The 12,702-nt window shown below is 40.0% G+C and overlaps 1 protein-coding gene across 2 annotated transcripts in view; it reads right to left on the bottom strand.

Moving 5' to 3' along the window:
- Positions 1 to 235: 235 nt before the first annotated feature.
- The window catches only part of PLCL2 (phospholipase C like 2), a 196,343-nt gene continuing 183,876 nt past the window's right edge, over positions 236 to 12,702 (bottom strand). The window contains exon 6 of one of the 2 annotated variants that reach the window (XM_032267352.1): positions 236 to 1,100. In XM_032267352.1, the coding sequence (XP_032123243.1) occupies positions 921 to 1,100 (180 nt within the window). In that variant the 3' untranslated portion in view covers positions 236 to 920. The remainder of the gene's footprint in view (positions 1,101 to 12,702) is intronic. The other variant, XR_004265229.1, reaches the window with a different exon arrangement.

Raw genomic sequence — 12,702 nt, 5'->3', positions numbered from 1 at the left:
ATTCAGAAGCATCAAGAGGGCAGCTGTTGGTATCTCGGTTCACTTTACAGTCAGCTGCTGTTACTTAAAGCTGTTGAAACCTTACCAAAAGCAAAATAAGGTCAGCCCAGACAAGCAACTTATTTTTGACAAAGCTGTTCAACAAGTAATTGGCTACTCTTACAAGTAGAATATTTTGAACTAGAAATCTTAAAAGTTAAGGCTTCATTAAACACATATACTGCTATTGGAGAAATATCATAAAACGTCTTTTTAATGTGAACACTACTTCATACAATGAAAAACTATTTACAATGTGTTGTTTCCAGATTGGTTGCTTTTACATCATCTCTACCCATGTGCTGACTCGGCATGTGTCTTCAGCCAGGGAGCTCCAGTCCAATTGCACATTCTCCTTGATGGCTCTCCAAGGTCCCTGGGGGATTCAGGAAGCCTGTCCACTTACATTCTCTGTAGTAATTATGGCTCAGCAAGCATGCCACCAAAATCATCTAGAACTCAGAGACTCTGGCAACCCCACATAAGTAAAAATGCGTAGATCAGGTTTTTTTCTCCAATAAATACGAATTTGACAATCCAATCCATTTCCATCTTAAGAAATTGTTTTCACTTAGGAAAATGTTTCTCAATGGAACTAGAGTGAATAATCTGTTCTTCATACCGGAACTGAGTTAGGATGTCTTTGTATACAAATATAGCATATTTTGGCCAGCAACATAATTGCTTGTTAAAGAGTTTATTTGCCTTCACACGCAGGATTGCTACATACATTCACAGTTTTAATAGACTGTAATTAGCTATTCCAGTTGTGCTTTAAAATCCCGAATATTATTCTCATTAGTGAGTGCAAAGCAAATGTCCCATCTGACTACAATTGGTCCTAGAGTTATAAACTCCACAATGATTTATTGTAGGTTTCTTCATTCTCCAGTTTCATCATTTGCTTTTTCAGGTATGACTTCCAAGCTCCGGCGTGGCTTCTGCACATCAGCATTTTCGGTGCCTGGTTTATTCAGTCCACATGAAACAGCAGCAAAATGGATTTGTTTCAGGTTCTCCAAAGTCTCGTTCTTAGCATATTTCAAAAGATCTGCTTGTCCCTATAGCAAAACACGCAATTAAACAGTATTAGATATGACATAACTTAGTGTTATACTTTAACAATATAGATCTTTCACAGAAATAGAAATATTTTGATTCCACAAGAGGGCATAAGTATTTCTTACTGGCACTGCATCTGAATAGGTCAATTTTAATAAAAAGTGAGTTTGTTTTCCCAGTTTCAACATCATACTCCAAGAGTATGCTGCCTTTCTGGCCCTTTCTATTTATAGATTTGCATGGGGTTCTGTGGGCATGAACTATTCCTGTCTATCCTGATTAAAATTACATCTTTCATTAGTTGTTTGGCCAATCTTGTTTTTTTCCCTTTTAAGGTTTTCTTTTTCTTTTTTTTAATAAACGTTTTTATTTTCAAGTAAGTATAAATTCACAGAAGGATACAAATACAGTACAGAGAGGTCTTATGTACTCTTTCCCAAATTTCCCCCAATGGTTATGTCTCACAGAACTATAGCATAATAACAAAACCAAGACACTGAGAGGGTTACAAAGTGTGCCTATGCTTCTGTGTGACTTCATCACATGGTTCCATGTGGGTTCATGTAACCACCATGGCAACCAAGGCACAGCACTGTGCCATCACCACAGGGAAGTCATACCCACCCCCTCCTCTCCACCATCCCTAAACCCTGGCAACCACTAATCTGTTTTCCATCTCTGAAGACTGGCTTTTGAGCCCACACAGCCTTTGGTAAGCACTGGCAGCCGTGGGCACACAGCAGGTTCTCACTGAGCAGTTGCTGAAAGAAAGAGTGAAGCAAAGGATTCTCTACTCTGGATACACTTTCTCAGCCAAATTTTAATTTCTTTTATGAGGTCTGACCATTGACTTGTTCTATATGCAGTATATCATGATGTAGATCAGAAAACGCTGGGTGAATTGAAGCACAGTCATTGGGAGTCTGGAATTGGTGCTGACAATGGGCCAATGCAGTTTGTCACCCTCTTTTCGCTTAACATTTTGGGCCAGAGAGTTCTTTGGAGGTGGGGAGCTGTCTTGCATAGTTTCTGATATCTAGCAGCACCCCTAGCACCTCCTCAACTGTGACAACCAAAAATGTTTGCAGACACCGCTAACTGTCTCTTGAGTGGGAGGGTGAGATACTCCCGGTTGAGAACCACTGGGCTAATGCATCAGCCAATGATTCCAGAATTATCAAGCAGAAGAGATGATGTGGTGCTCTATTGCTGTAAATTCCAACACTCTTACTTTGCTTTTTTGTTCTATTTTTCCTTTCAAATTTAACCTGCCTTCCACTAACAGTTTTTTCTACTTACACTATTACCTTTCCTTCTTACTTACTCTCCTTGCTTGCTCTTTTTTCCCCATCCCCTTGGGTTCTCAATGTATTCTATTCTATTATTTTCTTTATAATTCCTCTGCAGTTTGACTTTTTCTTTGTTATACTTACACCTCCTTCCTCTTTCCCTCTCTTTCTGAATTGCCTTCCGGTGTACGTCCCCTTTAAGGCATTCCTTTCCAGCAACAGCTTGGGGCCAGCTGCAGAGGGCAGTGGGTAGGGACTTACCTTGGCTGGCAACTGGACTATAGTCAAATGTCAGCCACTGGTGAGATCAAATTGCAAGGCAATTTAAACCATCATGAGGCCCAAATCCACAGAACAGTTTGCTGCTTACCACTTACCATGCATGGTTTTCCTGCTTTACAGAGTCCTTTAATTAGTAACTATAAATAGATGTTCTCTTGCTTAGATTAACTGAAGGAGCTTCATTTTTATTCATTCTTACTAGTCACTGAACTCATGTTGAAAATTTACTAGTTATGAGTTTTTGTATATATATCATATTGTGTCAGGAATATAATTTCTTGTTAATAGTGTATTTCCCTTCACAAGCAGAATTGCTACATACATTCACAGTTTTAATAGACTGTAAGTAGTCTTTCATTTGTGTTTTAAAACTCCAAATATTATTTTTTTTAATTAATAAACTTAAATTTTTAAGGCGGTTTTAGGTTCACAGCAAAATAGAGCAGAAACTACAGAGAGTTCCCTTACGCTCCCTCCCCACACAAACCCTCTCCAGTAGCCACATCCCACACCACAGTGGTACACTTGGTACAATCGGCGAACCTATGCTGCCACATCACCTGAAGTCTGCTGCTTAAATTGGGGTTCATCCTTGGTTTTGTATATTCTATGGTTTTTTAAATTTGTAACATCTTCCCTTATAGGATCATGCAGAATGGTTCCACTGCCTTAAAATTCCTCTGTGCTTTGCTAGTCATTCCTCCCCACTCCCAACCTCTAGCAACCACTGATCTTTTTACGGTCTCCGCAGTTCTGCCTTTTCTACAATGTCATATAGTTGGAATCACAGTGTGTGGCGTTTTGGATTGGCTTCTTGCCCATGCATTTAAATTTCCTCCATGTCTTCTCATGGCTTGATAGCTCATATCTTTTTAGTGCAGAATAATATTCCGTTGTCTGGATACACTACAGTTTATTTATCCCATTCATTTACTGCAGGACATGTTCATTGCTTCCAAATTTTGGCAATTAAAAGTAACTCTGCTACAAGTATCTGTATGCAAATTTTTGTGTGGACATAAGTTTTCAGTTCATTTAGGTACATTCCAAGGGGTATAACTGCTGGATGATATGGTAAGAGTATGTTCAGTTCTGTAAGAATTACAGGCAGTTTGACAGTTTCTGCCAAACTGTCTTGTACCATTTTGCATTCCACCAGGATAAATGAAAGTTCCTGTTGCTCCACATCCTCACCAGCATTAGCTGATGTTAATTTTGGATTTTGGCTAATGTAATAGATGTGTATTGGTATCTTGTTGTTGTTTTAATATACAATTCCCTAGTGACATGTGATGCTAATATACTTTCCATTTGTATATCTTCTTTGGTGAGGTGACTGTTCAGACTTCTGCCCAGTTTTTAATCAGGTTGTTTGTTTCCTTACTGTGGAGTTTTAAGATTTCTTTGCGTATTTTAAGAGTTCTTTGACTGTTCAGACTTTTGCCCAGTTTTTAATCAGGTTGTTTGTTTCTTTACTGTTACGTTTTAAGAGTTCTTTGCCTACTTTGGAAAACAGTACTTTATCAGATATGTCTTTTGCAAATATTTTCTCCCAGTCTGTGGCTTCTCTTCTCGTTCTCTTGACATTGTCTTTTAAAGAGCAGAATTTTTAAATTTTAAGCAAGTCCAACTTACCCATTCTTTCTTTGATGGATTGTCTTTGGTGGTGCATCTATAAAAGCACTGCCATATCCAAGGTCACCTAGATTTTCTCCTGTGTTATCTTCTAGGAATTCTATGGTTTTGTGTTTTATCTTTAGGTCTATGATGTATTTTCAGTTAATTCTTGTGAAGGGTATAAGATCTGTGCCTAGATTGAATGATTTTTTCATGTGGATGTCATTTTTTTTGTTCATGTGAATGTCAAATTTTTTCCAGCACCATTTGTTGAAAAGATGAAGTCTCTATTCCACTGTATTACCTTTGCCCCTTTGTCAAAGATCAGTTAATTATTTTATATGGGTCTATTTCTGGGCTCTTCTATCCTGTTCCACTGATCTATACCACACTGTTTTGTTTCCTGTAGCTTTGAGGTTAAGTCCTAAAGTCAGAAAAAGTCAGTTGTCTGACTTTATTCTTCTCTTTTAATATTCTGTTGGTATTCTGGGTCTTTTGCTTCTCTCTTTGAACTTTAAAACCAGTTTGTCAGTATCCACAAAATAACTTGCTAGAATTATCTTAATATTTATTTTTTTATTTTTATTTTTATGCTTACTGGAATTTTGATTGAGATTGTTTAATCTATGTATCAAGTTGGGAAGAACTGGTATCTTGATAACATTAAGTCTTCCTATCCATAAATGTGCAATATCTTTCCATTTACTTAATTCTTTGATATCTTTCATGAGAGTTTTATAGTTTTCCTTATATAAGTCATATATAAGGTTTTAGATTCACACCTAAGTATTTTATTTCTGGGGGTTCTAATAAAAATGGTCATGTGTTTTTAATTTCAAATTCCACTCGTTCTTTGCTGGTATATAAGAAAACAATTGGCTGGGTGTGATGATGGCTCATGCCTGTAATCCCAGTACTTTGGGAGGCTAAGGCTTGAGCCTCCGGAGTTTGAGACTAGTCTGGGTGACATGGCAAAAATCCATCTCCATATAAAAATTAAAAAATTAGCTGGGTGTGTTGGTGTGTGCCTGTATACCAGCTACTTGGGAGGGTGAGGTGAGAGGATCACCTTAGCTCAGGGAGGTCAAGACTGCAGTGAGTCATGATCATGCCACTACACTCCAGTCTGGGTGACAGAGTGAGACCCTGTCTCAATTTTTCTTTTAAAAAAAGAAATAGGCCGGGTGCGGTGGCTCACGCCTGTAATCCCAGCACTTTGGGAGGCTGAGGCGGGTGGATCACGAGGTCAAGAGTTCGAGACCATCCTGGTCAACATGGTGAAACCCCGTCTCTACTAAAAATACAAAAAATTAGCTGGGCATGGTGGCACGTGCCTGTAATCCCAGCTACTCAGGAGGCTGAGGCAGGAGAATTGCCTGAACCCAGGAGGCAGAGGTTGCGGTGAGCCGAGATTGTGCCACTGCACTCCAGCCTGGGTAACAAGAGCAAAACTCCGTCTCAAAAAAAAAAAAAAAAAAAAAAAAGAAAGAAATTAATTTTTGTATATTAACCTTGTATCTTGCAACCCTGCCATAAGTGCTTATTATATTGTTCCAGGAGACTTTTTTTCAATTCTTTTGGATTTTCTACATAGATGATTATATCAACTGTGAACAAAGACAGTTTTATTTTTTCCTTCTCAAGATACATACCTTTTATTTTATTGTCTTGTCTTACTGCATTATCTAGGACTGGACTTCCAGGTCAATGTTGAAAGCAGTAGCATCAGAGAAATCCTGGTTTTGTCCCTAATCTTATCAGGAATGCTTTGAGTTTCTCACCTTTAAATATGATGTAAGCAGTACGTTTTTTTGTAGATGCTTCTTATCACATTAAGTAAGTTCCTCTCTATTCCTAGTTCACTGAGAATTTTTATCACAAATGGGTGTTAAATTTTGTCAAATTTTTTTCTGCATCTACTGATACAACCATGAGCTTTTTCTTCTTTAGCCTGCTGTGATGAATGACATTAGTTGAGTTTCAAAAGTTAAACCAGCCTTGTATACTCAGTATAAATCCCATTTGATCATGGTGAATAATTCTTTTTATTCATTTTTGGATTTTAATTGTTAATATTTTGTTAAGGATTTTTGCATCTGTGTTGATGAGAGATACTGGTCTATTGTTTTCTTTTCTTGTAATGTCTCTGGTTTGGTAGTAGGGTAAAACTGGCCTGGTAGAATGAGTTAGGAAGTATTCACTCTGCTTCTATTTTCTGGGAGAGATTGTAGAGAATTGGATCATTTCTTCTTTAAATGTTTAGCAGAAGCCATAGTGAAGCTATCCGGGCTGGTGCTGTTTTGGAGGATTATTAATTATTGATTCTATTTTCTTAATAGATATGGAATTATTCAGATTGTCTATTTATTCTTATGTGAGTTTTGGCAGATTGTACCTTTCAAGAAATTGGCCCATTTCATCTAGGTTTTCAAGTTTGCGGCACAGAACTGTTCATAATATTCCTTCACTATCCTTTTGGTGTACATAAAATCTATGGTGATGTCCTTTCTTTCATTTCTGACATTAGTAATTTATATAATCTCCTTTTTTTTCTTAGTTAGCTTGGCTAGAGACTTATTGATTTTATTGAGGTTTTCCGAGGACTAGCTTTTGGTTTTATTGATTTTTTCTCTATTCATTTTTTTGTTTTTAATTTCACTGATTTATGCTATTTTTTATTAATAAAAATCAGTACCTACCAAAAATGCCTATCTGGCATATTCTCTTGGATATCACACGTCCAGTTGAGTTTCTGATATCCTGCTATTACTCCTACTACCAGCTACTCTTTAGTCAAAGCAACTCCATTCTTACAGTGACCTGGACCAAGGACCCAGGTATCATCATTCACTCTTCCCTTTTTCTTCTATCCATCATCCCACGTGTCAGCAGGTCCTATTGTCACAATCTTCAAAACATATATATGAAGTTTCTCACCACGTCTTTCCATTCTCACTGCCACCACTGTGGTTTAAGCCACCTTATATAATCTTTCTTGGAGTTTATTCTGACTGGTCTTCCTTCTCCATTTTCAATGTGACAGCTAGAGAACTCAAATTAAAACACAGGACATCCCTTCCCCTCTGTTCAAAACCCCTTCTGTGGCTCTCCAAATAATTTAGAGTAAGAGTCAAAGTCCTTGCCCACAGCTTCATCCGACCTCCTTCACCCACCCACGCTGTATTGTTCACACAGCCTCTGATATACTATGCTCCTAAATGTTCCTCAAACCCACAGGTCCTCTCTAGTCCAGGCTCAAGGTCTGTGCACTCACTGTTCCCTCTGCAGGGAATGCCTTTGCCCCAGAAATGTACCTGGCCAGCACCCTCCCCTCCCCTTGATGCCATGTTGACTCTGATGCCCTCTTCACAGTGGTGCACTCCCTGATAGCCCCATCTTGTTTAATTAGAACATCCAGTCCTGTCCATAATTTTCCTTACCCCTTTCCTGACTTGCTTTTTCCATAATACTTATTGCCATACTCTATTGCTTTGTTTATTTTCGTCTCTCCCACTAAATGTAAACTTCATGAGGGCTGGAATTGTTGTCTTCTGATCACTGTTGAATCCTCAGAGCCTAGAACAGTGCCAGGTACAGAGTACAGGCTCCATAGCCATCTGTTGAATGCAATTAAAGTAATGTAATTAAAGTAAAATCTGAAATCTCCCCATTAATCTCATAGCTCCTCCCTAAATAATGTGTTTTGCCTTTTTCTTGGCATTATATACATATTACAAATAGGTATTTTGTTTTACTTTTAATGTAAATAAAATCAAGTAATCTGTATTGTTCTTTGGTTTCCTTTTATTGTCACAAAGTTATATCTTAGTGATCTTTCCATGTCAGCATATATGGATCTACCACATGATGACAGGGTAATTAAAAACAAAAATCCCCAGATGGCATAAGATAATTAATGTGGTAATTACAGAGCTCTTCATCTGGGTTGAATCTTATGTTTCTTAACTTCAGAGAAGTCATCATGGCATCTTGAATAGAATAGGCCTTTGAACATTACCAAGGCGAGACACTCAGGACCCACAAAGGCAGTAAATCTGGGCTTGAGAAGCTGCTGAACTTTGTCCATATCACTTTTATTTTGTTATATGTATCTAAAACTACATGTTTAAGATATCTTGGAGGTAAGGCATGTAGCATGAGTAAAAACAATTCTGGCCGGGCGCAGTGGCTCACTCCTGTAACCCCAACACTTTGGTAGGCCAAGGCAGGCAGATCACCTGAGGTCAGGAATTCAAGACCAGCCTGTCCAACATGGTAAAACGCTGTTTCTACTAATAATACAAAATATTAGCTGGGTGTGGTGGCAGGAGCCTTTAATCCCAGCTACTTGGGAAGCTGAGGTATGAGAACTGCTTGAACCTGGGAGGCAGAGGTTGCAGTGAGCCGAAACCATGCCATTGCACTCCAGCCTGGGCAACAAGAATGAAATTCAGTCTCAAAAAAAAAAAAAAATTCTGAAAGAGGTGGGAGTGTTTGTTGTACCAGTGTTCGTATTTCATTGCTTCAAAAGACTTTAAAAGAGCAAAGGTTACTTAAAACACTACCACATACTGACACAGAGTCTGTTTTTGAGGACTCCTTGCACAAAGCTGACTTTGCAATGTTTTCAGTTGAACAGCTCAAATGTCATTTGATTTCACACATTCCAGTTTGAATTTTTTAACTTATTCTATTTGGTTTTCATCTTGAAAGAGTTATAACAACCTTAGGTCAAAATATTTAAGGTTCTTACCTAGGCCCAGAAAGTAATCTTTAAAAAATGTAGCTAATGGCAGTGGCTGGATCCCAGCGACTCTTGCTGTGAGTCTGCAGTGACTGTGCTTTTTCTGGCTGAGCCTATGGCTTACCTGGGATTGGATCAGAGGCTGGAACAGCCAGGAAAAAAATAATGGCAGCTCCAAATGCCAGACCCACACCCCAGCTGTGCTCAACCCTTGGCTAATCACCAAACCTTCTTTATGACCACAAAAGATGTCCTAGTTTTTAATATATTAAAAATATTTCAAGACACATCTGTTAGTGCTACATAGTTTTAGTAGCCAAAATTAACAATCACAAGTCATTGCTTTTATTTAGATGAAGGGGCAAAACAAAAGGGATTCTACACTCCAGCTAATTTTTTCAAAGTCCTTTTATCCAACTATCTATTAGAGAAAAACAGTTGCCTTACTTCTGAGGTGAGGGATCTAGACTGCCCCTGCCCTCTGCCACTTGTGCAATGGCCACATGCATGGGTGTTGAAGAGAGCAAAGGTTAGCACCTGCCATTCCCTGGGGGCCAGCAGACACTTTTCTTCCAGATCACATGCAGTGTGAGGGAGGAGGAGGAGGGCACTCATACCATTATGGGAGTCTGCAGGAGGCACAAAAATACTCCTCCTTCGTGGCTTTCTTATCTACTTGGGAACATAGAGAGGAACACAGCAGAATTTAGGTACCTTCACTGATACCACCTGCTCCACCAAAAGAGGATGCTAGGGAAGTGCTATTACCATCTCCATTTCATTAGGAGGATACTGAGTTGAGAGAGATTACAGGTAGAGTCTGAACAGCAAATCACACTGAAAGACACACACCTTTCTCTCTGGTGCGTTGTTTTGTTTTCCTGTTAGATAAACTAAACTGTGAGGCCCAAACCATTGAGAGTTAAACCCCACAGACTGCATGTAATATTTTAAAGCAAGCACATGGAAATGTCCACTACATTTTTCAGGTACCCAGCACATCAACATCTGTGTAGACAATTCACTCTTCCTGTGATTAAGAGCAGAAACAGAAATACAGATTTCCAATGTGTGTTTGTTGAATGAGGACTGAGTGAACAAAAGAATGAATGGATTATGGGAGTCTTGGTTACAGATTCTAAATCCCCTCTCATTATTATACGTTGACAGTTCCCCTTTCAAGAGTTCTTTTGAGGGCTGGCAGAGAAAGTGGCACATTCATCAGAATTAAGGAAGGCCTCCTAGCTTGGTCAGGTCCACTTCTCACTGTAGTCTCAATAAACCTTACGGTTGAAAAAAGAACCCCTGATCATCAGAGTCACCTAAACCAAGTGCAAGGGGACACATGCTTTTGTATAGGACATTAGGTTTGTTTTAAGAGTGAGTGATGTTTTCTGCCCTTTTGGCTCCCTGTATGTCCACTCACACATTTGATGGGCATGGAACATGAGCTGTAAATCAGCTTGTCTCCCCACAGCAGGAAGACCACCTTCCCTCCACCCTGACTTCCACCCCAAATGGTACAAAGAAGCTGCCAGAGGGGAATGAGAAGTTCTGTGCAGGAGTGGAAAGGGGTGCCCTCTAAGCACAGCTCCTGTCTTTGGTTTTTCCTGAACCCAAAGAAGTGCTTCTGTGGTTCGAGACAGTGTATTGATGATGCAGGGACAGTGGACTGCATGGATCTGACCATCCATGTGGCTCCCCTTGCCTGCTACACTTTTTGCCTGTATTTGGGCTGTCATCACATTTACAGTTAGTCCCCAATTGTCCCATGGTTGTGCTCAGAGGTTTGTACAAAAGTTAATAATTTTAAATATAAGATTCAATTCATTAAATTCAGAATGAATGCTTTCCTCCTCAGAAATAATTTTATGTTTCCTTCATGAAAGACAGAGGGTTGGGGGCGGTAGCACCATGGAGGAGGTGGCATCTGAGGTGGAGAAACTCAGGGTGGGAAAGGATGGCAGGAAGTCCAGGGGCTGTGGAGGATGCTGCCTGCCACAGAGAAGTGACTGTGACTCCAACACATGGCACCTCTGGAGCCCAACCATTTAGCATGATTTCTATGCTACAAAGAGTTCTAGGTTCTGACTTTGACTACATCTCCCTCTGCTACAGACCTGGCCGTGGGAAAGGCTAACGTCCACCATGCAGTAGGACAGTGGCATCGTCTGGCTGAGAGCTGGCCACTCTAGTGGCAAAGGTAGGTGAGGGTTCAGGAGCAGCCTTCAGAGTCTCCAGACAGTGGAGGTGAGCCATGACCTAAGCACAAAAGGTGGGGTGTCAGGAGAGGGTTCCAGGCAGGGACCAGGGCCAGAGGGGAGGGGAGGGTGGCCCAGCTGTGTAGAGGATGCAGACAGCAAGATGGGACGCTGAGAGGCAAGTGGGACTGGGCTATGGGCATGAGAGCCCTTGGAAACACCAGGGAACACAGTGTGCACGTAAGTACCTCCTTCGCACTGTTCATCTTTCAAGCACATCATTTACACAGTCAAACATTAGCTGAGTAATCACAAACTCCACGAGTGGGGTCCCAATGTTTGGGGTTTTACTGAGTTTCAAATGGACCAGAAAGAACAGCCTGCCTAATGACAACCGCTAATGCAGTTTGATTTTCTGAGCCATTATGAAGAATTTTCACACACTAAATAGAGAAATGGTTTTCAGTCAATTACAGCTTTTCAGGAAAACAGACAACATAATATACTACCTACAATAAATAAAAATAACTAAAAGATGTAATAAACAAAAGGAGTGATACATCTAGCATCGTGGTAATTTTTGAAAAGGAAACAAATGCAAGTCTTTAAGTCTTCAAGATAAGCACTGTACCTCAGGTGAAAATGAAGAAAATCAAGACGAATGTCTCACCAGGTGCAAAAACCATCTGGTTTATTGATTTATTTTTGGCAGAAGTCTTAGGTTCCTAAAGAGAATAAACCCTAATTACTTTTAGGGTTTGTTGATAGTCTTGTTTCTGATGGTAGCAGGGCACAAGTCAAGAGAGCTAGCCTGGCAGCCATTCATCTGGAAAACATCTTGGGCTATAACAAGCTTAATTCAAGTCCAAGATGTGATACAGATGCTATAAAAGGCCCAGCCATCCCAGTCACCCCAGATGAGATCCAGCTATGTGAATGTGGCCTTCTTGATGTTCCAGGACCAGTAAGCTCCCAGCAGAAGAAGATCTCTTGAATGATCCCAGCCAACAGTGTGTGGAGCAGGAAAACCACCTGGTTGAGCCCAGCTAACCCACAGAACCACGAGAAATGAGAAGTCATTATTTTAAGCCACTAGTTTTGCAGCGGTTTGTTATACAGCAATAGGTGACTGAAACAGCCACTAAAGGGAGCCATAGTTTGTGCTATCTGACAATACCTTCCTGGACAAAGTAGATTAAAGCAGCGGGAAAACCTGATCCAAGGACACTTAATACAAGAGGAGGTTTATCAGGACCACTGGTCTGGAGCTAAAAGGCTAGGCTGAGCTAGGAAATACAAATCAATTGAGTACTTGAAATAAATGCTTAGAAGATATGGTAAAGAACAGACCTAGGCCAGGGCAAGTTATAAAGCAGCGGAAACTCTGAACAGAATGAGCCAGTCAGCAGAGGAAGAAGAACAGAGAAGACGCAGAAAGATAAGCAGAAAGACCCCTGGCCCCACAGAG

The sequence above is a fragment of the Sapajus apella genome, unplaced genomic scaffold (genome assembly GCF_009761245.1).
Source record: "Sapajus apella isolate SASKATOON/1434 unplaced genomic scaffold, GSC_monkey_1.0 scaffold4, whole genome shotgun sequence".
Classification (NCBI taxonomy): Eukaryota; Metazoa; Chordata; class Mammalia; order Primates; family Cebidae; genus Sapajus; species Sapajus apella.
This window is presented reverse-complemented; position numbering and strand designations above follow the sequence as displayed.